The 26,907-nt window shown below is 44.6% G+C and overlaps 1 protein-coding gene across 1 annotated transcript in view; it reads right to left on the bottom strand.

Moving 5' to 3' along the window:
- The window catches only part of LOC118097065 (beta-galactosidase-1-like protein 2), a 66,353-nt gene that overhangs the window by 29,394 nt on the left and 10,052 nt on the right, over positions 1-26,907 (bottom strand). The window contains 7 exon segments of the mRNA XM_035139649.3: positions 4,429-4,510; positions 12,535-12,627; positions 14,422-14,530; positions 17,309-17,404; positions 20,620-20,688; positions 21,587-21,784; positions 25,870-25,926. Coding sequence (XP_034995540.3) covers positions 4,429-4,510; positions 12,535-12,627; positions 14,422-14,530; positions 17,309-17,404; positions 20,620-20,688; positions 21,587-21,784; positions 25,870-25,926 — 704 coding nt within the window.

The raw sequence follows: 26,907 nt of genomic DNA on the forward strand, positions 1-26,907 counted from the left end.
GGTCTAGCAGCTTGCTCTTTAAATAAAACAAAAAACAAGCAAATGCTGATTGTTAAGAAAGTTGCTTTTTTAGGACAACTATGGTTCAAAAACTCAGGACTCTGTCAGAAGATGGTCTGGTCTGCAAATTCTACGGTGTCAATGGGAATCATCAGGAGGACAGAAAAGCCAGGGTCCTTTTTTCACCTGCAGGCAAGCAGAGACAGACACCCCCCTTTTCTTTCATCTTCCAAGCATGCTTTTTATTACCGCTGCTCTTTGTGTGTTCTCACAGCCACCTTGCCTCTGCCGCATCACTCAGAGCCCTAGTTATTCCGCACTCCTGATTACTTGACATGTTGACTCTAATGAGCAGATTGTTGTGACATCCGAAGCATGAGCTGGGATCAAGGCGTGCTTGTCACATGAGCCCGATGGAGGAGACAACTCCAAACAAGAGAAACGAGTGCGCTCTCAGGCAGTAAACACATTTGCGCAGGAGGCAGAGCAAAGCTGAACTGATCTCCCCCTCCCCTTCCTTACACACACACACACCACTGATCCCCATTTCCCACTGGCAGGGAGAGAGTGACCCCGTGTGGACAGGGCTGGGAAGTTCTGTCATTTAACAAGAAGGTGTCAAGCCTGGATGGGATGCAACAGTATGCTAACCAATTCCCAGGGACAAGCTGTGCCACCTGTACTTGTATTTGTATTTTTAAACAATTAAATAAAATTTAATACAGTTTCCACAAAAATAACATCGCATGAAGGTTATATGTACCTGGATTTTAAAAGGGCAAATACTGTACTCCAATAAGAGTTGCAAAGAGTAATTGCAAAAGATCAATGAGCAGCAAACACATCTTCACATCCGCAAAAAAAAAAAAAAATTAGAACTAGAGGTGTGCCCCCAAAACTGAATCAGGTCAATCTGAGTCCTGGGATCTGGACAGATCGCGTTGAGGCAGCCCCAGATCGCCCTGGGTTGGATTGGTCCACCTGGAGCAACCTGAGGTTGTCGGGGGGGGGGGGGTTGTGTCTTCTGACAGGAGGGTGCAGAGAAGGAAACACGCACACACCCTTGTGTATTTCCTTCTCTATCCACCAAACCACATGTTTAATTAGGAGTTAAAACCCTGCTTAAATATATGGTCAAGGGGCAACAGGGAGAAAGGTCATGTTTCCATCTCCTCCTTCTCCCCCCCCCAAAAAAATCCAAATCAGTTTAGGGCCTGGATCAGGAGCAGTCATGGAGCAGAGCCCCTCTGAAGCATTTGGGTTGGACCACAGATCAGAGCCGGGGACCTGTGGACAGCCCTAATTAGAACCTTTCATGTGTTGAGGGACACACTTCCTTGGGGGTAATGTGCTGGGGGCCACAGGATGTTATCCTGCTCACCATAAACAACTGGATCAAGCCCTTTTCCAAGAGGGAAGTCAAAAACTTACAACTCCACCTCTATGAATGACCTTCCCTCTTTTGCTGTCCTAGTGGCATTCTGCCTTCACTTTAAACGCCATTTAAAACGGGGGGGGGGGGGGTTGACCTGCAATTTGCTTGCACAACTTTAATTAAGCCTTCTGGTTTATAAGCTTCAATTTAATATTGAAAGGGTGCACTGAGTTGTTACAAAAAAGGAAACAGGGGGAACCAGCTAAGTGGCTTGTACATGAGGAAAACAGTTTTGATTTTAAAATACAAAAAGCCATTTCAGCCCATTAAACTTAATCCTGAGAGGCTTTGAGTACTTTGGTTGCACCACTAAGAATTAGCATGAGATGCAGATACAGCTTGTGTTTGGATAAGACAACATTAAAATACTTTTAAAAAACACATGCACACCATAGTTTGTTATCTGAAACATAACAGTATAATAAAAGTATTTGTGTTCCAAAATAGTCTATCTAATTTAATCCCCCTTGTCCCCAATGTGTCCTCATAAAACTAGACACTTCACTCCCCTTAAAATGCCCTTCCGCTTTCCCAGAATCCCAATACCAGGATGCCCAAATGACATGGCTAGGGTTGTGTACCACACTACACATTCAAAGCATGGTGCTCCCCTCCCAAAGAATTCTGGAAACTGTAGCTTATAGCTTATCCCGCCCCCCGCTCCCCACTGAAAAAAAATGTCTCTGTTCCTCCATCTGATTCTTCTAGGCCAATCACAAGACTGTGGCGGTGAATGCCAATATGCTCCAGCCATTCAGTGACTCCCAGCATTCCCACCCACCTTGATCCTCAGTTTCCAAGGGGGCATGAATGGGGAGCAGCAATAACCTTAGGCCTTATTCTATATGGTTGAATGATTCAAATGGCTTCCTCCCCAAAGGGTAAGGGATAGAGAACTTGCAGCCCTCCAGATGTTGATGAAGTCCAAACTCCCATCAGCCCCAGCCAGCCTGGCCAGTAGTCTCAAGGGCCACAGGTTTCCCACCCCTGTTTTAAGCAGAAATAAGTTGTCCAAATCATAGGCATGCAATGGCTGACAAAACATACAGAAGTGTTACACCAGGGATAGCCAAAGTGGCGGCCTTCAGATGTCCTATGACAACCATCATTCCGAACCACTGGCTAAGTTGGCTCAGGATAATTGGAGCTGAAGGTCAATGACACCTGGAGGCCTCCAATATGGCTACCTCTGAGACACACTTTGGCACAGTGATACTGCCAAGCCAATGCCCTCAGAGGGGGCCGAGCACAGCCTCCCATTGGACCTGCCCTGCCACTCAACATCAGCAACCGCCAGCTGTTGACAGAGGCTCTCAACCTTGTATCAGACTGCCATGACTCGTTATCATAAGATGTTTAGCGTTTTGATTTGATTTAGTGTTAAGTGGTTTCTGCAATTCTGATTGAGTTAGGTGCCGTGAGCATGCTAATGGAGAGAAGTACATTTAATAAATAACTACCTTTTTAAAAAATGGAAGCCCACATTATGGAGCCGGAAAATATAAATGATATGTTCAGCTTTCATACACATGCACATTAATCTAAGGAAAGATGAGCAGTGGGAATGTAGGGTCAGAAGCCACTGGGGGCAGCAGGCAATGCACATAGCATTGAGATGGCAGGATGGGGCTCACAGTCCACTAGCTGAGGATTTGGGCCCTAATAGCTATACGCAAATTCTCTCTGCCTTTTAAGCCTTACACCAGGCACCCCCAAACTGCGGCCCTCCAGATGTTTTGGCCTACAACTCCCATGATCCCTAGCTAACCGGACCAGTGGTCAGGGATGATGGGAATTGTAGTCCAAAACATCTGGAGGGCCGAAGTTTGGGGATGGATGCCTGCCTTACACTGACTTGGGTCTTGAGGCTTGCAAGCCTCTTCTACCACAATGAGGACTAGACACTGTCTTTGACAAAAACAAAACTTAAGAACTCCATAAAAACCTGTCACGTTCCTTCATATAATGTGAGCTCAGCTATACAAATGTCTAGGCCACACCATTGGGATTCTAGAGAGCTAGCATTTACACACACCCTCACCCTATTCCCACAAAAGCGGGAAGCAAGAAAGGCTGTGTCAGCTGATTCTCACCAGCTCACCAGACTCAAGTTTATGGAACATGCACTGTCCCACTGAAGATCTCTGAAATTCAGCAAAGCTGAAACTGTGAAGGAGACTGATGGCCATGAGAGGTAAAACAATAAAAACCACAGAGTTTGCAGTCAGTATGAAAAAGCAAAGTTAGGAGGCACGATACACTAAGAACTGGAGGCTGAAGAAGATGGAGAGGACCAGAGAGGTATCCGAGCAGTCCAGAGCTGGGGAAGGAAGCTGGAAAATGAGCCAAAGTGGAATTCAAGAGATATCGAGTGCGGGGATTAGATAGCCTTGAAGCAAGAGGTGCAACAGGCCATCACTCTCAAAACATGCTCCCCGCCCCCCACAAAGAGCTAAAAATCCAAAGCACTCCCAGGCCACAACTACCTGACATTTAGAAATACCTAAAGGCAGCCCTGTTTAGGGAAGTTTTAGTCTGTGATATTTTAATGTATTTTGTGGCGGGGGAGACCCGTCCAGATGGGCGGGGTATAAATAATAAATTATTATTATCATTATAATGTGCAATACACAGTCCAACCCCAAAGAGGACGATAAATGCAGGCCTCTCTATCTTGCCATTGCGACTTTTCTCCCCACAAAGTTGCCCGTTCCTAGAATAAAGTAACACCTGAAGTCATTCCCCCTACTCAAGTGCAATTGACAGCTAAGTGCTGCCCAGCTGCTAATAACACACACCAACAGACAGAGAAAGCTTGATCTGATTCCCATTCCCTATTTGCAGAACTTGCTCTATTACCTATGGCTGGGGATGAGGGGTGGGAAGGAGACCCTGCTAAAGATTCAGTTGACACAACATACACTGCCCATTTGAGCCCCCCCCCCCTGGTGTGCTCTAGTCTACCCATTCCAACACACCACAAAGCCACGTACCTCCTGACACAGCGCCAGAGGCCAGCCCATCTTTATTGTCAGAGGTCATCAACAGCTCCACAATCTTCCTTTTTAACATGGCCTGCACATGGAGAGGAAGAAAACACACACATTATGTTGGGAGTCAACACTGATGTACAGAAGGGAGCTTTCATGATGGATAAGGCAGCAATGACTGTATAGCCCTTCCAGTATCAGAGACGGTATGCTTCCGGATACCATTCACTGGGGAACAACAGCAGGAGAGGGCTCTGAGCTTCCCATGGGCATCTGTTTGTGAACAGAATGCTGGACTAGGTAGGCCTTTGGTCAGATCCAGCAGGGTTTCTTCTGAGCTCAGCTTGGCGGGCAGGCCAGGGCTCTTGGTGTTCCTGACCCTGGAGCTGAACGGGACTCCGATTTGAAGTCCTTGGGGTTAGTTGCTGTAGGTTAGTTGGGGTTAGTTGCTGTAGGTGGCAGGTGCTCACCAGAGATCCTGAGATGCCAGGGCCAATTCCTGCTTTTGATGACCCAAGCCATAGTAGTAGTAGTAGTAGTAGTAGTACAGTAGTAGTAAATGATATAGGGGAAAAGGCATTAAAAAGACCAAGTGGTTTATATTATCAGTGGATCAGCATAGCCAAATCTTCTGGGCATCTGAATATATATATATATATATATATATATATATATATATATATATATATATATTTCTGTTTATTTTTATGACCATTTTAAACTCTTTCATATGACCAAATCTCATTTAAGAAAAAACGTATGACTTTTACCCAATCACTTCTTACACTTGCTTAAACCTGCAGCTCTAAACTGAGCGAGTGTGTCACATTTTGCCCAGATGTGCATAAACACAAGATAAGATTCTTTGACATTTGATAAGTTTCTTAACAAGTGTCAGGATCAGATATTCCTTCTGAGCTTCTGCCAGGATGCCCCATTGGCCCCAGCCAACATTGCAGCAGGCAGGGCATTCTCTGTTGACCAAGAGATACTGATACCTCGCCCTGCAAATTGTGTCAATGGCTGGTGCTGATATTGCTCACACATACACCCACCTTCAGTGCCACCTTCTTATTTACTTACAAAAGCAAATACACACATACTTAACAAAAGAATATAAAAAGAAAACTTGCTAACACCAGACAGCTGATACAGGATTAGTATAGATTTTAATTTTCACTAGGGGATTACAACATATTGAGTCAAGATGTTATCTGCAACTTCTAAAGAATAATCTGCTCCTGTGCAACCAGACACCATTGTTATCCTAACAGGTGACAATTATACGGCTGCCTATAAACCAGCCTTCCCGAACCTAGTGCCCTCCAGATGCTGTCGAAGTGCAAACTCATCAGCCCCAGCTGGCTGATGATGTTGTAGACCGCTTCTAGAGATTGCCAGGCTGGGGAAGGCTGCTACCAACCACTGATTTTTACCAAATTTATCCGCCCACACTTTCAATAAAGTTCTGGGCAACCTGACACTCCAGTTCATTATTATTTTCTGCAGGTATGAGAGTGAGAGCATCAGACAATGCAAAGTCACGACAAGAGCTGCTGGCTCTGTGTTAAAACGCCAGGCTCTTCCCACCTCATCCGAGCAGCTTATATTGCACACCACTCAGCCTCCAGGCTTAAAATCAAGCGAAGCATCCACCTGCTGCCACGGGAGGAGTCCTTTGCATATTTGCTGCATTGCACCACTTTGGTCCAAGGAAAGAAATGGCTGAGGGGGTGCATTAGTGAGCAAACACCTCCGCGTCATCTCGCAAGGATCATGGAACCCATGGTTGTTGAGACAGGTTGACCAAGCTATTAAATCTCCTAAATAGTAACATGGCCCATCAGGGGCATTTAACACAGGGGGAGGCAAGAGAGAGACAGAATCTTTCTACCCTCATCTGCTAGGGGAATGTAGTTGAAAGAGGGGGTGAGAAACTAATGCTGTATGCAACCCTTTGCACTCAGTGGGACGTATGTCCAAGTAGGCTTGCATAAGGCTGTGCCGTAAAATGATCTATGGTGAGGGGTTTGCAGCTAGCTGGGCCTCTTGGAACACAGACTGGAAACCACAGAGGTACAGCCAATGGTGGAGTGGTAAGTCTTGGTGCTAGAGGTTGTAATGGTGGTCCTCATAGTCACAGCCCCTAGGAGAGTCCAAAAATGCAGACAGCTGTGTTGAGCACATACACAGCATAATATCCAATCTATCAGACTCAACTGAAAGCCACATCATAACATTGTAGTTAGCAAGGTGGCCATTGGCTTGACAAGCTTAGGTTCACATTCCTGAACCTGATCGTTTGCTTTGCCTAATAACAAACCATAGATAACACTTGTGGTTTGACCAAAACAAACCACAAGGCCAAGTTCAGACAGTACAAGCCAGGCTCTGTTTTGTTTTCACTGCACTGCACTGCAGCCGCAGCAGAAGTGGGGGTGGAATGGCACTGGAACTTCTGAGCGCCACACTGCTCATACACATTAAACCATAGTTTGTTTTACACTATAGTTTAATGTGACATGTGAAGCGGGCTGCTACCTGAGCCAGGCCCACCTCACAGGGTTGTTATTATGAGGCTAAAGTGAGATATAGTAAGCCCTGCTCAAGGGGGCTCACATCAAAAAGTTTTACGTTTTCAATTAAAAGACCCAGCAAAATTTAATTAGTCGTATAAACAATAAATTTTTAAAAACATTTCACGCGAATAAATGCACAGCAAAATTAAACAATCTGCTGATAACTGTAATAAAAGTCTAACAATACAAATGCAAGAACATACGTCTAGATGAATAGCGAAATAGATGCAACTCCAAGAATAAATTCTGACTCCAAGCAATAACCTCTAAGCAATATCCCATTCTTGATGGTCTCTAGACATCCTGAACTGCAGAAGCATCCCTTGTCGCTGGAGTCAGCCAAGGGCCCTGCTCTCTCAGGCCAGGTAGGCATGGACCAGATCAGCAGTGAGCAGGTCTTGCAGGGCTCACAATAAGATATAGCCATGAGCAAATTCTATTAGTTAAAAGAAGTGAAGCATTAACACACAGGAGTGCTGTATTCATGTCATTATCGGGAGTAAAGAACTGTAGGCTTCAACACATACTTGGCTTGCAAGGCGATGCAAGGAAAACAAAAATAGGAACAGGCAAGAGGGTCCAGGTGTGTGCAAGCTCTAATCAACCTATTGGGAAGTTGATTTGAATGCTTGCTCGCATATCTTCTGCAAGGTGTAGGTGGCAGCAAGAGATCTCAGCTAGAGAGAGGCCAAGAGATCCAGAAACCGAGAATATCAGGACCAGATTATGTGAAAAATACCTGGTGCAGACACAGCATGCTGTTGTGTTCAGATGAATGCTCTTTGGCCCACCATGTGGGAGGAGTGGGGGAGGAGCTCAGTTTAGTTCACATTTATTCTAATTGAATTATTTCATAAAATTTCTATAATGCTTGATTGTTAAAATCTTCAAAGCAGTTTACAAAAAGTTTTAAAGGCAAATAGTTTGAGAACCAAAGCACAGCCATCCTTCAAAATTTGCATTTGTACAAATGTTACGATGCAGTTCTCCAGCCAAAAAATACATGTATTAGGGGATGAGCACATGAAAATGAAGATATATTACTGAAAATAAACACAAAAATGCGTAAGATTAGTGGAAATGCTTTGCAAAAATGTGTGTGTTAGTAAAGACCGCATACAAAAATGTGTTTATTTAGAGAAATGTGCATTAAAATGGTGAATTTTCATGGATGTTTCTTTTTTAAAATAATAATAATACACAAACAAATTGCTACAGAAATTCAGGGAACTGAATTTAAAATTGGGGGGGGGGGATGAGAAACTGAGAGAACCAAAACTGACAGATCCTTCATCACTATTTAGCTCCATGCAGAGAGAGAGAGAGAGAGAAGGCGGGGATAGACAACTCCATGAACACCAAAAATACTTTGAGTGGTCATTTCAGGCAAAGTATTTACATGCTGGGTCACTAGTCTTCAACTATGAACCACAGACAACAGCCTGCAGTTCTACAGCAGAGGAGCCATCTCAGTTAAGGTCTCTCCTTTCTCCAGCAGTGAACAAAATAGGATATAGGATGTAACAGCATCTGATGCTGAGTGGGAGAGATTGGGAGCCACATCACTCCTCCTATGCAACTTTCCCCAGTCAGACCATGGTGGAATTACAAGAAAGAGGATTAGGAGCCTCGCTGCGTGACTCCTTGACTGTCTAGTTGGGAGGGAGAGAGAAGGTGATTTCAACCAGATCTAATTGTCCAGGGGCCTTTTAGTGTCACGACACCTAAGCTGGTCAGGAGGGAAGATACTAAAACCCCAGGATTTTGGTAGGCTCAATCAGTGAAGGCTGATTCATGCATTGCATATTTGTGTGTGTGTGTGTGTGTGTGTGTGTGTGTGTGTGTGTGTGTGTGTGCAACAGTTCACGCGTAAGGAGCTGACAATTTCCCTTGATTTCTAATGCATTCCTGACTATGGAATTTTGGCTGGAAAATGTTGAAAAAACCCAGAAAAACCATCTGAAACCTTGCAAAAAGCAAACAAGGAAGGAAAAATGCACTCTTATTCATCCTAGCTCTCCTTCTTCCTCCCTCCCTTTTACCACAGCTGCAGCAGACCAGCAAAACACAAAATGTAAGGCTTACTGCTTATTTGTTTATAGCACTACACGCAAGTCTGGCTGTTTGGGTAACTGAATCTGAGGCGTGTATTGTGAGGTCTGCAGGTACAATTTCCTTGTGTTTGGATAAGTGAATTTTTGTATAACGTGTGTTTGGATAGTGGAACCTGTGTGTACATGCACTTATTAGGAGACCAGGATTGGCTGTGGCTCCCACTTGTTCCAAGGATGAGTTCTAGTTTAACAGCCTTTTGACATGTGATGCAGCAGGAAACCTGGATCCGCTCCTGCAAAATGTGGGGAAAGACTGTTAAATGGGACACTGAACAGGAGGGATGTATCAGAGGTCCAAGGGACTCCGGAACGGGAACATGTATCAAGAGGTTGAATCTCTTAAAGATAACAGGTGTCTTTGGGGCAGCTGGCAAGTCTAAAAATGAAAAGGTGGTCACACAAAATCAGGAGTAGCCAGCATGGTGGCCTCCTGATGTTGGACTCCAACTGCCATCAGCTCCACCCAGCATGACTGATGGTCAGAGGTGATAGGAGCTGTCATTCAACAACATCTGGAGGGCACCATGGTGGCTATCCCTGCTCAAAAGGGTTGCCGCTGAGTACACCTCTGAGGAAGACCATCAGAGTCAAAACACACAAGGGATGTCAAAACTGATTAGGACTGGCTGTCAATACGTAAGTAATTGCATTGCTATGGTTCAGTGTATTTTGATGTGAAAACTATCATCATTGTATTGACTTATGCCATACCCCCCTTTTTTTTGGCATTCAAGTTTCTTAGAGCTAAGCAGTGTTTCCTTTTTTGGTTTTTGTGGTCTTTGTCCATGGATTATGGAACTGAAGGAGGTGGAACGAGCCGCCTTCATCCCACCTCGCTCAGGGTAACAATATCAGACAGGCCTAAGCTGCTTCTGCTTACGACAGTGGCAGAATGTTCAGCAGACAGCTCCCTCGAGCAGCTCTCTCGCGCCCAAAGCAGCCATTGTTTCCCTGAGACAATGCTCGGTAAAGAAATAAAATAAAAAAACTGGCAGTGACCTTAACAAGGCCTCTGGCAATTAACCTTCTGCTGCGGTGCTGCATCGGAGCCAGCCGAAGAGAGAAAGCTGGGTGCGGCTCAGAGAGGATTTGCCAAGCTAAAAATGGTCTTCTCTGGGTGCCTGCCAACTCCGGTGCTTGCCCAGATTGCAGGCAGGGCCTGTGGAAAGATCCGTGCTGGACGAGGCAACAGAGGGAAGCATTAGTAAAATTAGCCTGCCCTGGGCTGAGCTTCAGATTACAGGGGTTTACAAAGCAGTCTAGGTCTGACAGGCAAAATAATCTCTTGCAAGGAAAAGCCCTAAATTTGTCCACAGTGCCAAACGCTCATTTCACTGCTTTCTGCTCTCAGGAAGGGAAGTGGGGGGGGGGTGCATCCACTATACAAAGCCTCTTAAATAAGGGGCTTATCCACCCCTTTTAATTTTGTTTCACTTGGACTTTGTGAGCTCCCCACGTTCTAACTTTCAGTACTATTATCATTTATTTCCATTTATAAATCACGTCCCATGAGAGATCCCAAAGCAATTTAAAGTGCAATAAAAACATATACAGAACAATTGCATATTGAAAAACACCTAAGGCACGTGTATGTGCGTGTGCTTCATTTGTTTCATAAAGTTTATACCCCACCCAACTGTAAGAAACCTCAAAGCGGTTTACAAAAAGATTAAAACAAGAAAATCCAAGAAAAATTCACACCCCTGCTTTAAAACATACAAGTTAAAACACTAAACAAAATAAAAATTTTAAGCATCTGAGTAGACTTGTCTAAACAGGAATGCTTTTAGCAGGTGTAGAAAAGAGTGCAGTGAAGGAGCCTGCTTGATCTCAATGGGCAGGGAGTTCCAAAGTGCAGCTGCTGCTGGACTAAATGACGGAGTTCTTACAAATGTGGAAGGAGTATAATTAGGCACCTCCAGAGGTTCCAATTCCACTAACTGAAGCAGTCAAGTGGGCACATATGGGGTAGGCGATTTCATAGGTAAACTGGTCCCAACATGCACACGTTTTATATATACACAAGTTGTTACACACATCTACAAAAACATCAATAACACATATGTAAAATTGATTCAAATCCAGTACAGATACCAACTAGGATAAATGAAAGGGGGCAGGGAATGCCTTGTGCTACAGCAGCTTCCCCTGGCCACACACACACACAGTGTTTGAATTGTTCAATTGTATTGACTGTATTAGCACTGCATTTAAAATGGATAGCTGTGACCCATCTCAAACTGATAGAGAGGCAGCACAGACATTTTAAAAATAAAATTAGCTCTGTTATTTTGGGGGGTACAACACAGTTGGATAGTTTAGTCACTAAAAACAAATAATTCTGTTTGATTTAAAAGACACCCTGATTTTATTCAACACAATATCACTATTTGTTTAGAAAATGTATTATTTTCAATGCAAATACTTCTATTAACACTTGGAAGGCCACAGGACTCCCCACCCTCCTTTGCTCCAATGCAAGTTCACAGTGAAACCTTATCCGTGCTTACTCAGAAGTAAGTTCAACAGATAAGTGGATATAGCAAAGGTAAAGGTAAAGGGACCCCTGACCTTTAGGTCCAGTCGTTGATGACTCTGGGGTTGCGGCACTCATCTTGCTTTATTGCCCGAAGGAGCCGGCGTACAGCTTCCAGGTTATGTGGCCAGCATGACTAAGCCACTTATGGCGAACCAGAGCAGCGCACAGAAACGCCGTTTACCTTCCCGCTGGAGTGGTACCTAGTTATATACTTGCACTTTGACATGCTTTTGAACTGCTAGGTTGGCAGGAGCAGGGACCGAGCAACGGGAGCTCACCCCGTTGCGGGGATTCGAACCGCCGACCTTCTGATCAGCAAGCCTTAGGCTCTGTGGTTTAACCCACAGTGCCACCCGCTGGGTGGCCACATTCCCTTCTAGGCATATTGCGAGGGCCAGATGGCAGTGGTGGGCAAGTCCCACACTCCTCTCTACCCTCCAACCAGACAAGCAAGAGGCATTATCAAAGTTCAGGGCCACACTCCAGCCAGGCAAGTTCATTCAGGGTTCAAAGCAGATCCACTGAAGGGTGTGACCCCTGGTGTATAGCAATACAGCTGCAACCCTGTATCACTTATTTAGGAGGAAAGATGATAAAGGAAAGGATTGAAGTGAATCAGGCAGGACTAATGGCAGAGATGGGGAATCTATAGCCAAAGCTTCTAATTTTTCAGCTCATGCTTGCAAAGCACAGAGGAAGAAAGGAGGGAGGGAGGGAGGGAGGGGAGAAGGTACAATGTATTACTATTTATTATGTGTTGTTGTTGTTATTAAAATTTTGTATACCGCCCTATGTACCTGTAGATCTCAGGGTGGTTCACAGTACAGGCAGGAACATCAAAAATACACATAAAAATGAGGCAGAGGGAGCACTTTACCTGTTTGACGTACTTCATGTAATCTGGGTCTACAGCGTAGGAGCCATATTCATTCTCTACTTGGAAGGCAATGATTGGTCCTCCATTCTTGTACTACCAAAAGAGAGGAGGAGGAGGAGAGAACACATAAGACAGAGGTAGCCAACATGGTGTGCTCCAGATGTTCTTTGACCACAACTCCCATCATCCCTGACTACTGGTCATCCTGGCTGGAGCTGACAGGAAGTGGAGTCCAACAGCATCTGGAGGGCATCATGTTTGCTACTCCTAAGGTATCCATCTGTCTCTGGTGGGTCTAATCCAACTATAAAGATTTATTGAGAAAGAGAACTTGCAGATAACTAAATAAAAAAATTCCTTCAGTAGCACCTTAAAGACCAACTAAGTTTATATTTTGGTATGAGCTTTCGTGTGCATGCGCACTTCTTCAGATACGATGGACTTCCATTTCATGCGGCTCAATGTGGTGCCTTCCATAGTTCTAGTTCCATAGTTCTAGTTACAGGTAGTTAGCCGTGTTGGTCTGCAGATAACTGTTAAGGACCTTGCTTATCGGTTTGGTCCACTGGCTAGATTGGCTCTGAACTGGAACTTCAAACCAGATTAGAGGAGGAAAATGCATATCTGAACACCCCTTAAGTCTCAAAAAAACCCTCCTTGAACGAACACACACACACACACACACACACACACACCTAGCACATCCCAGAGAAGTGCATCCTCTCTGTATTATCCTTCTACATGCAAAGAACTTTAGACATGGGAAAAATCCAAACATGCCATGCTCAAGTGGTGTGTCACAGAAGAGCTGCACTACATGCCTTTCCTGAATGTGTAAGCTGGCTCTCTGCCATGAATGATAAGATGGTTGTGGACTGATCAACTGTATCTCTGCCTTGGTTCCCTATCTGCAATTGAATGAGACTCCCTTAACAGTCTCCCCTGCTGGGCTGCTGAGTTTAATGCACAGAGGAGTACAAAGTGCTTGGCTACCTCCCAGGCTTGTTGTGAGAATGAAGAAATGAAAGTCTCACACAACTGAAGCTTCTACAGAGCCTGTTTCACCTCATCTTACTTGTGTGAAAAGGGCATCAGGTGATTATCTGGGAATGGAACTATGCTCTTGTCCCAACCCTGTCGGCACAGGGTAAGTTGCATGGGCCCTGCCTCTAGATGTCCATGAATTAACTACCTACTTCACATGAATAGCAAGCAAAGACAGCTACAGCAAAAGTAGCTCAGCTCAGCTATGAACACTTACAGTAGCTTTGGAAAAATCATATTCCCCCAGCCAAGGTTCTCCAAGTGTGAGTTAGGCAGGTTATGAAGAAAATTAAAAGCATCAGAGCATTGCACATTTAGAAGTTATTGAACAATATTAAACTTATAGGTAGCACAGTTTCATTGATTGCAAAGGCGTTTCAAGCACAAAACAGCACAGAACTTTAGGACAACCTTGCTTATGCTGTTTGCTCCCATGGCTTATTATGGTGGAAGCAGCTGGGACGCACCTGCCTTTTGATCTCTGCACAATACCCCATAGTGCCTGACACAGCATCACCCCAGAGCAGCCTTTACCAAACTGGTGCTAGTCAGAGGCTGTTAGACTACAACTTCCATCATCCTTGACCACTGGCTGTGTTTGTTGATGCTGTTGGGAGTTCCAGTCCAAAAGGTCTGGAGCACACCAGGTTAGGGAAGGCTGTTCCCAAGCATGGCCAGAAAATCAGAATGGCAGAGGGAGCTTCCCAGACCCCAATCACTGTTTCCAGGTCAGCCCACCCCACAAGGGCTATCTCTGACTTGGCACCAACCCTGGTAACCCTGGTCTAAAAATGCAAGTGGCTTAGCAGCAGCAGCAGCAGCATGACCCATGATCTGATTTACCTGAAGATGGACTATCTCACGCATCAGGCGATCAAAGTATTCATCCACAGCCTCTGTGAAGCCTTTGTATGTTGTCCTCAGTTGCATTTCGGGGTCTTGGAGCAACCAGCTAAGGAGGGAAAAGGACCAGAGCTTGTGAGAAGGTAAGAAGAGCCGTGCTGGAACAGACCAAAGGAACATCTGTTCTTCCCCATAGCCAATCAGGTATCTTTGGGAAGCCCAAAAGCAGGATAGGCCACATTTGGCCCCCAGGCTTAAGGTTTCCCCACCTCTGCTCTACAACCTAGAGCGCAGAAGAGGGACAAGTTGTTAAACTTAAGGATGGAGAGCACAAGTGGCAAGGCCTGTTGGGAGCAGGAGGTGGCATGCAGGGGAGGATCACATGCAGGTAGGACAGAGCACAAAGGGATGGATAAGTATTTAAATTATTACTATTTAATATTTACTTATATCCTGCCTTTTTCCCTGACAGGGAATGAGTGGAGCAGGTCCAAGTGGGGGAAATTAAGAATAATATTTGAAAACTGCTAGCCTTCCCATGGCTTAAGGTGTTTTGCAGAATCTAAATGGGTTTAACAGATATCTTCTCTCCCCACTGAGCCCTGGGGTTGGTAGTTCAGGGGAGAGGGGCTAGGGATGGTAAGGATTCCCAGCCCTATCCTGGTGCCCTTTGGATGTTGTCAGACTCCAATTCCCATCAGCCCCAGCCTGCATGGCCAAGGGTAAGGGATGATGGGAGTTGTAGTCCAACAACATCCAAAGGGCACCGGGTTGGGGAAAGGCTTCCTTATGAAAGGCAGTTTGGAGGTTCCTCCTCCTTACAAAACCTTTTAGAATGTAGAGGAGGTGGGTATGAGGAATGGAGAAGGAAAGGTTGTCACAGGTATTGTTAGAGACATAATGAGAGTCATGGAGACAAGAATTAGTAGTGGACGAGGCAATGGGACTGGGCAGGGGGCGAGAACGGGGATGCGACAGTAGATAAGCTGATGCAGAGTGGAGTCAGTAAGAAGGAGTCTAATGTCAGAGTGTTTCTGTCACCACCAGGAATAAAAGGAACATTTGTTTGTGGAGTCTTCTGGTTTCAGTTATTCACAGGGAAAGAATTTGCAACCCCCCCCCAGCATTATGCACAAAAGCAGTTGATAGCATTCCAGAGAAAATGGGTATAGGCACCCATAAGAGGAAGCAGCGCAAACAAGGCACATTTGTTCACACTTTGCATCAAAAAGAGGAAAGAAAAAAATGCCTTGCTCTGAACACTAAGCGTTTTCCTCCTCTCTTCTCTGCAAAATAATAAAGGGTGCAAAGCAATAATTGCCACACATATGACACTTTGTGGGTTTTTGGCATAATCCTGCATGCTTTATTATGAATGTCCTAGTTGAGGGTGAGGAAGAGGAGAACCGTACACAGTGCCCTGAACTCTGTGGAGGAAAGATTTTATTTAAATATAATAATAGTATTTATTTTAAAATCAGCTAGTCCATTCACCCTGCTGCTGATGCATGAAATCCCCGTCACTGTTCAGATTTTCTGCATTGGAAGGGGGTTGGACGAGTTGACCTTTGAAGGTCCTTCCGACTCTGTTTCTGTTTCCTATGTAAAATACCATCCGTGTAGGAATATTGCCATGTACTAAGTCAGGGAATTCAGCAAGGAACCCTGGGCTGACTTTACCCTGGGCCCTGCTTTAGCCTCAAGGTGCCTCTCTCAGCCTCCCCATGTGCAGGAGCTAATCTCCAACATCCTCGGGCTGTTTTCTAGGTTTGCTTTGCATGTGGACTTTCTTCATCTCCTACCTCACCCCGTGGGAACCTCCTGTTGATGCAAACGGGACCATAAATGAGAGGTTTCAAGAGCGCAGCATAGCCGCTGGGATCCTCTCCTGGTTACCAGATCTCGAGGGAGCTGCTGGCACAAACCGGTCCCCACCTATTTATTTCCTCCAGTCATCTTTCCCACCAGAGGTTTAGCCTCCGGAGAGAAACTTTTGGGTAGCCAATCTTCATTCTGATCTCACGCCTTCTCTCCCCCTTTGTGGTAAACCGTCATGAGACATTTCTGTCCATTTTGATGCTGCTGCATCTTTTATTTATTTAAAATATTTGTGTACCCTGTCTCTCCTGCTGTCTGACACAGCTTACAGATTCAGTTGAAGCAAAGCTCTTCAGATCAAATATGCAAAACCAAACTATATTTGAAGTAACTACATGAAAGTGGGGGCGCGGGTGGCGCTGTGGGTTAAACCACTGAGCCTAGAGCTAGCCAATCAGAAGGTTGGATGTTCGAATCACCGTGTTGGGGTGAGCTCCTGTTGTTTGGTCCCTGCTCCTGCCAACCTAGCAGTTCAAAAGCACATCAAAGTGCAAGTAGATAAATAGGTACCACTCCAGCGGGAAGATAAACGGCGTTCCCGTGCAGTGCTCTGGTTCGCCAGAAGCAGCTTTGTCGTGCTCGCCACATGACCCAGAAGCTGTACGCCGGCTCCCTCGGCCTATAGAGCGAGATGAGCGGTGCAACCCCAAAGTCGTCCGCAACTGGACCTAACGGTCAGGGGTCCCTTTACCTTTACATGAAATTGTTCCTACCCATCTTTATTATTATTCTTAATATTCAAACGGTGTTCAAAAATAAGCGGTAGAAACCCAGTTTCCCAGGGCCAACAAAGGAAGTACAGGAGGGAAGTGTGCATTCTATGCCAGCATTCAGCAACCAGCTGCCCTGTATTTTGGACCACAACTAGCCATTTCAGAATCACCAGCCTTTCTGCATTCTCCTAATTAAGGGTCTGTTCCCTGACGTCCTGGTGGGCAGTAGGAATAAAGAGCCACAGAGCTAAGGTTGACTGCCATTCTAAAAGACAACCAAAACTATCTAAACTTACCTGGGCAGACCACCAAGGTCCCACTCGGAGCAAATATAAGGTCCTGGACGCAGAATCACCCACAGCCCAACTTCTTCGGCTGTCCTAAGGAAAGCCCTGGAGAAGGAAACAGTGTTAGGCAGAGTGAGGGAACTGCAAAGCTGTCAGGAGATGTTGTAAGGAACAGCTACTAGCAAAGCTTACAGATCTGGAGAACATTGATCTAGAAAGATCCCACAAGCTGTAGTGATAAAAGCATTGGCAATGGGGGGGGGGGGGAGGAATGGCCATAATGCAGTACTAAGAGCAAGCAGAGCCAGTGATAAAACTGGATGCTTCAAATCAATATGTGAGAATGTCACTCCATGTTTCTGCAACACCGACTCCCTTCTCTACATGTTCTCTCTCCCATTCCGCTCTCACCTTTACTTTTTCTTCTTCCCCTTCTTTCTAATGACTACTTCCGCTTCTCCCATCTGCTAGCCCACTACATTTCAAAACTTCATGCTTGTCTTTGCCTCTCTTCCCACTGGCCAGTTTGTCTGTGACATTGGAGCATCTCAGCCAATTACAGCCCAAGGCTTCACTACTACCACAAAATCCCTTAGATGCGTAGCACATTAAAATGTAGTTAAACTGCAAATGAACAGCAGCAGTTTATCCTCTCTGGACATCAACCATCAGATGAGCCCATATGTTTTGCATTCTGCCTCTAGAAGAGGCCAGACAAATACCAGACAAATGCCTTGGGAGCTCAGATGCAAGAGAAGACCCTTTTCCCAAACACTTGGTAAGGAAACAACTAAGTGGGCAGGAAATATGGTGCAAGTACAGCCATCCAATGCTGTACTTGCACCATTATGCTGATGTCACAACCCTGATGGCAGAAAGTGAGGAGGAATTAAAGAACCTTTTAATGAGGATAAAAGAGGAGAGCGCAAAATATGGTCTGAAGCTCAACATAAAAAAAAACCAAGATCATGGCCACTGGTCCCGTCACCTCCTGGCAAATAGAAGGGGAAGAAATGGAGGCAGTGAGAAATTTTACTTTCTTGGGTTCCATGAACACTGCAGATGGTGACAGCAGTCACGAAATTAAAAGACGCCTGCTTCTTGGGAGAAAAGCAATGACAAAGCTAGACAGCATCTTAAAAAGCAGAGACATCAGCTTGCCGACAAAGCTCCGTATAGTTAAAGCTATGGTTTTCCCAGTAGTGATGTATGGAAGTAAGAGCTGGACCATAAAGAAAGCTGAAGAATTGATGCTTTTGAATTATGGTGCTGGAGGAGACTCTTGAGAGTCCCATGGCCTGCAAGAAGATCAAACCTATCCATTCTGAAGGAAATCAGCCCTGAGTGCTCACTGGAAGGACAAATCCTGAAGCTGAGGCTCCAATACTTTGGCCACCTCATGAGAAGAGAAGACTCCCTGGAAAAGACCCTGATGTTGGGAAAGATTGAGGGCACTAGAAGAAGGAGACAACAGAGGACGAGATGGTTGGATAGTGTTCTAGAAGCTACCAACATGAATCTGACCAAACTGCGGGAAGCAGTGGAAGACAGGAGTGCCTGGCATGCTTTGGTCCATGGGGTCACGAAGAGTCGGACACGACTAAACGACTAAACAACAACAACAACAACAGCCATCCAATGGCTTTGTCACACTTTAACCGCATGCTCAAATCTCTGTTCCTCCCCAGTTGTTGTTTTTTATCACACCACCACAAACACATCCCAGGTCTGGTGCCATTGATGTGATGGAAAGTCACATCCCCTAGAACATCACCTGTGATTTGGGCCAACTGCAAAACAATGGTACAGGCTATACACCATGAACTCAGTTCAGCCTACAGTCACTCAAAGTTGGGAGTATCAATCGTCAGAAATGTGGACATGCTCTTGCCAAGGATGCAATCAAAATTTCAGACTGACAGAAACTGGAAATAATGAGGACTCAAGCATTCTATTCTTGGGCTTCTATCCAAAGTAGCCCCAGATATGTTTCTCTGTTAGCACAAGGATTTTTTCCTTCCCCAGTATGCCCCCTAAATCTGTTGGGTTTTCCCCAACACTTTGCAGAAGATTTGGGGAGGTCACAGAATGCATGGCAGGGCGGGGGAAAGAAGCAGCAGAAGGAGAGGGAAGTTCCATTGCACAACTATAGATACAGTGGTACCTTGGTTGTCAAACTTAAGCCGTTTCGGGAGTCTGTTTGACTCCCGGAACCGTTTGAAAACCAAAGCGCAGCTTCCGGTTGGTTGCAGGAGCTTCCCGCACTCAGTGGGGGAACGTTCCAAAAAACGTTCGCAAACCAGAAGACTTACTTCCAGGTTTGCGCCGTTCGGGAGCCGATTTGTTCGGAAGCCAAGCCATTCGACAACCAAGGTACCACTGTACTTAACTGAAATGTTGCAAAACTATATGAAATTGTACAGATTATGATTTGGAAAATACACAGTAATATCCAACCAAGTCACATTCCACTAACAATGGTGGGCTCATGTTACTTAAGAGTAAGAGTAATACTCTATTAATACTGCTGGATATTCTATGACTACTGCTAGATATTACACATGGGAATGAATAGGAGCTTTTAAAAAGCATTAAATTATAATTTATTATTTGTGATTGTAAAGAAAATTAAGTTAATTTTAAAAAATGTAAAAAGAATTGAGATAGACGGAGCTTTGGTCTGAGCTGGAAAGGAATGAACACTGAGTCTTAAGCAGGCTTTATCCGGCACAGAGACAATTCAGCACCTGTTATTAGCAATTGCTGACTCACCATATCTTTCTTCCTCTTACTCAGTCCCTTATGGATAGGGTTGGCAGACTCTGAACAAGCTTTATTGTCAAATGGAGTAGAGAAACAAAAGATTGCTATGCAGGGCATAAGCCTGCAGAATTGCAGGGCAAGAATCTCCTTATTAACTCATCTTTAACTCATAGAGCTTGAGGGAAACTATTAATACTGCTCCCTGAAGATCCTCCCTCTCAGCTTAATTTGTGTCTTCACAAATTGAGCTTTGAAAAATTTCCTCTTCTAAAGGGATAGAGCACAGCTCCCTCCCAGTCTCTCTCCCCCCCCCCGATCTTCTTCTAGCATTACTAACCCAAACAACACTCCCCCCCCAAATGTCTAATGTTCTGTAAACTACCAACCCTGCTCCAATATTCTGCAGCCGGGGGCAACTAAAGCCAGAGAAATTGTCCCAACTGAATAACATTATTTGTTTACAATAAATTTTATTTCTCAGGTTGCAGAATTTACTTGTGTGTGGGTTTGTTTCAGCCATGGACCATGAGATCCATACTTCAGATCTGGATAGGTACCTCAGATCCAGGTTTCCGTGGAAGTCAAATTTCCCTCTTACTTCCTCGTGAAGATTCCATGCTACATACCTGGAAGACAGAATGTATTAGCCCGTTTCAACGCTGGTTTCGGGGGTCAAGATGACAAAGCAAGGAAATCAGCTGACTACCCCCACTTCTCATCCCATAAATCTTTTAGAGCAACAATAGCCAACTGATGGTGTTTGAGGTGGATTGGGGGCCCCAAAGCAATTTTATCTGGCTGCTGGAGTCTTTGCAAATAGTAATAGTAATAATAATAATAATAATAATAATAATAATAATAATAATAAAGTGTGGTAAAAAGTTTGCCAACAGTTTGGCTCATTTGGAAAAGAAAACCAGTGATAAAGTTGTAAGAAACATAAACATTACTCTCCTATGAATTTTATATGCAATATACACGCAACCCACTTGAAGAAGCTGTTATGTCCTTAACACCAGGTGACATCAACTTTTAGTATGGAAATCAAGACAAGGGAAATGTCAAAAGGTGCACACAGAATGACTTATTAGCCCCAAGTTCATAAATCATTTGTCCCCAAGGAAGGCTTAACAGGCAAATAATATTTATCACTGAAGAATGATGAGTGAATCTATCCATTTCTACTCTGTGTTGCAGATTTTTACCCATAACTCTGTAGTATGTTGGTATTTTTTGAATCCTCTCAAAGTATGTATTCAGTACATGTTTGTAGGCATATTTCTTTCAGAATACCTGTTAAAATACATACTTTTTGTATAACTGCCAAGAACAGCATCACAACATTTGGAGAAGTGCAAACTCCAACGGACAGCTCATCTCTGATCAGTTAAAAAACTATGAACTGTTTTGTTTTGGAATTCACAAAGATTGGATTGTTTAACCATCCCCTTCTGTGTTAAGGCAGCTGCCTATCATGTTCCCATGAAGTCAGCAGCTACAAACTGGACTGCAAGGGCAACTTACGTCGTGAGGGTGTTCAAGCCGCAGGCCTTCATCTTAACCAAGCGGTCTTTCCAGTATTCACGGGGGATGCGGAAATAGTGCATCGAGCCTCCAAAGATACGAAACTCCTTGCCCTCCAGCAAGAACTTAGAATTCCTGGCCTGCAAGCCATGGATCCTGCCCCGCAAGCGCATGGGGACCAGGCCACTCCAGTTAAACCTAGAATGGGGAAATAAGTTCAGGGGTCAAAGTCAAGAAATGGAGACTTCCTGGAAAGTGACAGCCAGTTTGACTTCTTGTCAAAGTGAGCTGGGGAACACTACCGAGTCAGATAACAGAGAGGGGTAGTGTGGGTCTTTTAGGCACTCTTCAGTATAGTTCTTACTGATATGGCAAGGCTGTGCCTGGGCCATGCTACTTTGAACTGCATGTTTAAAAACTAGCTCTTCAGAAAGATCAGGAAATAACACTTGTCCCTTATATGCTGGTTTTCTATGTATAAATAATTATACAGTATGGCAGGTGGGGCTGGCTAAACCTTTGGTCCAAGGCTCACATAGATAGTTAGACCTCCAAGGATGGAATGCCAGCAAGGTGTGTGGCCAAGATATATACAGACAGGCAAACACACACACACACACACACACACACACACACACACACACTTAGACAGCCAATCAGCAGATGAGTGGAAAAGTTTCCTCCCCACGGCAACACTGGGCTGGGAAGAGAGGTTTCTCACCTCCTAGTCCAGAACTGGGAAGGGAAACCACACTCTCTGCTGCATTTGCCCCAAAGCGCAGTACTGGGTTTTCCCCCTTCTCCTATCTCAGCACTGCGATGAAAGCAAAAATGAAGCAGAAGGAAAAGGTTCCTGCCATCTCAGTGCTGCAATGGAGAGGAAAGCCCAATCCACTCTGTAAGGGTCCTCTTCTCCCTAGGGAGACACCATTGCTAGGAAGTCTAAGAGCAGAGGGAGAAGAGGTGCCTTTGCAGAGGGAGATTTTGCTAGAATTGGGCAGGCTGTAAGTGCCTTGGATAGCTACATCTGGGGTGTGTGTCATGGGTTCACCAACCCTGTTGTATGAAGAAGAAGAAGAAGAAGAAGAAGAAGAAGAAGAAGAAGAAGAAGAAGAAGAAGAAGAAGAAGAAGAAGAAGAAGAAGAAGAAGAAGAAGAAGCACCCAAGTCTAAGTTTGAACAATCTGTGACCCATCAGTCAGTCAGATTGTTACCCACATGTTCCTCCAAAAAGGTTATGGCAGTGACCCTGCCTTATCCTGACAATCCTGTGAACTACATTACAGTGAAAGATAGTGTCTGGCCATAGGTAACCCAGTGGGTTCCATAGCTAAGGAAGCATCTAACATGGTACAACACTGGTCCACCAAGGGCTGGACACACACACCCCTCCCCATCTTTTCAAGAATCCAAAATAGAAGCTTTTCTGAACCCTTAGTGAATGGTGTCCAGCTTTGGGGTGGCGGTATTACTTATGTAACCTGGTGGTCTAATTAGGCAGTGTGGCTTATTACTCTTAAATGCAGGTAGATTTAATGGGCACGGCATCACAGAGCATAATGCAGTTGTGTGCACCTATACTGCCTCAAGCAGGAGATACTCTAGTATTACTCAGCAGAACAAAGATGTGCAGAGTCCTTGCTACATAGAAGAGATGGGCTCTATGCAACAGGGGTGGGGGGACTTCTGAGGACATGGGCGTTGCAAGATAAATTAAAGGACTCGGGTCACTCCATGATACAAATTGGCATAAATGCAAATTTATATGTAAATATGCCTCTGGGAAATTAAGATGATGGGTGGCTGGCATCTCACTAGAGTGGTCTTTTGCAGCACACCCAGTAGCCATAAAAGCAACATTTTTGCAGTTGTTGGTTTATTAAAGTGTGAAAACAGGTGCAGGAGGGCCTGTTGCAAACCCCCTAACAATGACCCTGGCTGGCTGAGGACTAGTTAAATTGGCATGAGAATTCCTCACACAGGTCACATTCACACCATGTATTTAAAGCACTGTGATACCACTTTAAACAATCATGGCTACCCACAAAGAATTCTGGGAGGTACAGTTTATTAAGTGTGATGTGAGTTGTTAGAAGGCCCTCCAGGCTCCTCCTAGAGCTACTACTTCAAGAGCTACAACTCCCAGAGTTTCTTGGAAAGAGGGACTGATTGTTAAACCACACTGACTCTTGGTAGCTCTACGAAGGGAATAAAGAGGTCCCCTAAAAACTCTCAGCATGCTTAACAAACTATAGTTCCCAGGATTATTGGGCGAATACCAGAATTTCTGAATGCTTTAAATGCATGGTTTGACCATGGCCACAATGTTTTCTCACCACTTTGGTCACTGCTCACCTGCTTTCCTTTTTGCCTTCTTATTTGCCTTATCTGCCCACATCTTATCCATGCCACCCTGCCCACTGGCCTCCCAGTTCACGAAGCAAGTTGCCCAGTTTCTCCCATCTTGCCCGTCACCTTCTTCCCATTTCATAGATGCAAGGAACCTTTGTTTTATTTTTCGCTGTGCACTCATTACTAACTAGAAAACAACTTTTTATGATACAGCCTATGAAAGCATTTCCCAAACATAGTGCCCTCCAGCTGGTTTTGGCTGCAACTCCCACCAGGTCAGAAGACCATCATCTCCAAGCTGTAATAATAATAATAAAAGGCAGCTTGCAGTTGTAGGAGTACCATCTATCCAGGCTCCAGAAACATTGAGAAAGGCAACTTGCAGCCCATGGAACAGGAAGACAGTTTTCAAAATGACAGGCCTTTTCAAGCAGGTTAATGGGAACATTGTTTTCGGACCCCAGATGTTTCAGTGATCTACATACAGTGGTTCCTCTACTTACGAATATCTCTACTTACGAATGTTTCTACTTACGAATGGAGCTCCGTCCGCCATCTTGGATGCGGTTTAGATAGGATATTTTTTACTTACGGATTTTTAGATAGGGTTGCTTCGACTTACGAATTTTTTCTCCCAATGCATTCCTATGGGATTCTACTTACAATTTTTTCCGACTTACGAATCTGCGTTCGGAATGCATTAAATTCGTAAGTAGAGGTACCACTGTAGGTCAAGAATCTAGCACTGCCAACCCATGAAAATACAGAGTGGGTGGCAGGAGTTTGAGTTCTGCAATGTTCATACAACTGAAAAGTTTGCTTCTCCTCACACCTACTTCATGAGACAATATTAGATAGCTAAGAAAGAACTTGGATATTGAAACAAAAAAACTGCCTAGCTGTAATAGTATAGCTAAGCAGGGATCCTGAGGGCTCCATACAGGCTTCCCTGTATGATACCACAGCATCAGATGCTCTCTGGAAAATATCTTCTGAGAGAACCCACCAGATTGCCATCCAATGCAGCTCAAGGTGTTTATACAAGCACTTTCCTTAAGTATGCAGTGGATTCTCACTGGGAGTCCTCACAATGCCCTACAACAAAGTAGGGCATTCAGATTCTCCCCACAGTGAAGAAATTTATGTTTGTGGTGGAGCTGAGATTTGAACCAGGGGCTTCCTACCACCCAACCCTCACTGAGATCAATGGAAATCACAGAGCCCCCTTCATAACTGGACTGCTTGTGTGGGTTTCCCACTCCTCTCCACTCACAGTTTAGTTCCTTGAATGTTACCTCCCAAGTGATGGTGGGAAGCATCGTCAAGCATGCTTGCTGACTATAAGCCAGGTATGGGGAACCTGTGGCCCTCCAGATGTTTTTGAACTCCAACTCCGGTCAGCCCCAGCAAGCATGGCCAAGAGTCAGATATTATGGGAGTTGGAGTCCAACAACGTCCCCAACTCTACTACAAAGGGCAAATGAAAACTGAATTGGACAGATTCCAAAATGCTTTCCCACCAGTTGTAGGAGAAGCCATAGAGGGATTATTTACAGTGGTGACTGCATGGGTTGGGATCCTCTTTCCAGACAGAGGGAAAGGAAGACCTACACATAAAGCTTTATCTGGCCTCTTAAATCTCAGGATCTCAAGTTGAACACCCACAACAGGAACAAGCTACTACACCATACAGTGCTAGACCCTGGGCGATATATAAATACCGTTTCTAGGCTAAACACATGGGGTCACAATTCAGGGTAAAGGGGAAGAAGCCTCTCTCTTGCTGGCACAGTCTAGCGAAAGGAGACTAGCAAACAGTAAAAAAGAAGCCTTTGGTTGAGGAAGGGATATGAGTTCTGAACTACAACACAGCATCAATGAAACTAAATCTGAAACTGGAAATCCTGACCACACAGATAGCAGGGATAGTACCTCTGAACCTCCTCATCCCTGCAGGCCACCGAAACAACAGGCAGGCAGGGGATATACCTGGAAAAAGAAGTTCTCATTAAATATGGCATGTCTGAATTGGGAGGTCCAGCAAGAAATGACAAGCTAGCATTCCCCGGTGATAATTTTAAAGTCCAGCATTCCCAGTGCTACAGATTTTGCGGCTTTCCTTTTAAAGGGGATTGTTTCATCGGTGGTGCAGCAGACACCTTCTTGATGCATTCAGCAGACACCTTCTTGATGCATTTGCAGAGAAGCTGTCGAAATGCTTTTATGTACACAGGCATTTTGTCGTTTTAATGCATTTGCCTCGCCACTCACCCTGCTGCTGCCTTTCAGTGTTGGTTTTATTGATTGTCTGGCTGCCGTTCCTAACCGATTTGTTTTACCAAAAATGCCAGAGGGTGCACGTGCAGAAAAACAGCCCACGGACTATATTAAATAAACAAATAAATAACTAAATAAGTTTGCCAGTTCAAGTTCAGGCTGGGGCCTCTGCCAAAGCATTAGAAACAATGGGCTGGATCCAAACTTAGTCATGTTTAGAGGAGATGCACGGAAATAAATGGCACTTAAGTCCCATTCTCCATAATGTTTCATTGGACAAGACGTGATTGCTATGCAAGCAGGGCATGAGGAAAAATCATTTAAGTCAGATGTACAAAAAATAAGCTGATCATATAGCCACAAAGCAACACCACTAGTCTAATTTGTTTTTTGTTAAAAAATTTCCTTATCCCCTTCTGTTTTGCGCACTATATTGCCTGATTTAGAACTGCCCCCAGCTGAAATAAATGTAATAGTTAGCCTTTCCTATCCTATTTTACTCTCTTTCTACTGTCTTTTGAAAACTTTTAGATTTGAAGTTCCCTGGGGCAGCAACCTGGTTTGGTGGTGCTGTTTTGTTCTTGTACTACTATTAGCAACCTCCTACCTGGTATTGTTTGGGAATTTTCAGAAACAAACAAAAAGAATCAGTGAGGTTTTGACATCCGGGGTAAAACTCAGTGCAGTTTGGAA

Source organism: Zootoca vivipara, chromosome 14 (assembly GCF_965207765.1).
Source record: "Zootoca vivipara chromosome 14, rZooViv2.hap1.1, whole genome shotgun sequence".
Taxonomy (NCBI): Eukaryota; Metazoa; Chordata; class Lepidosauria; order Squamata; family Lacertidae; genus Zootoca; species Zootoca vivipara.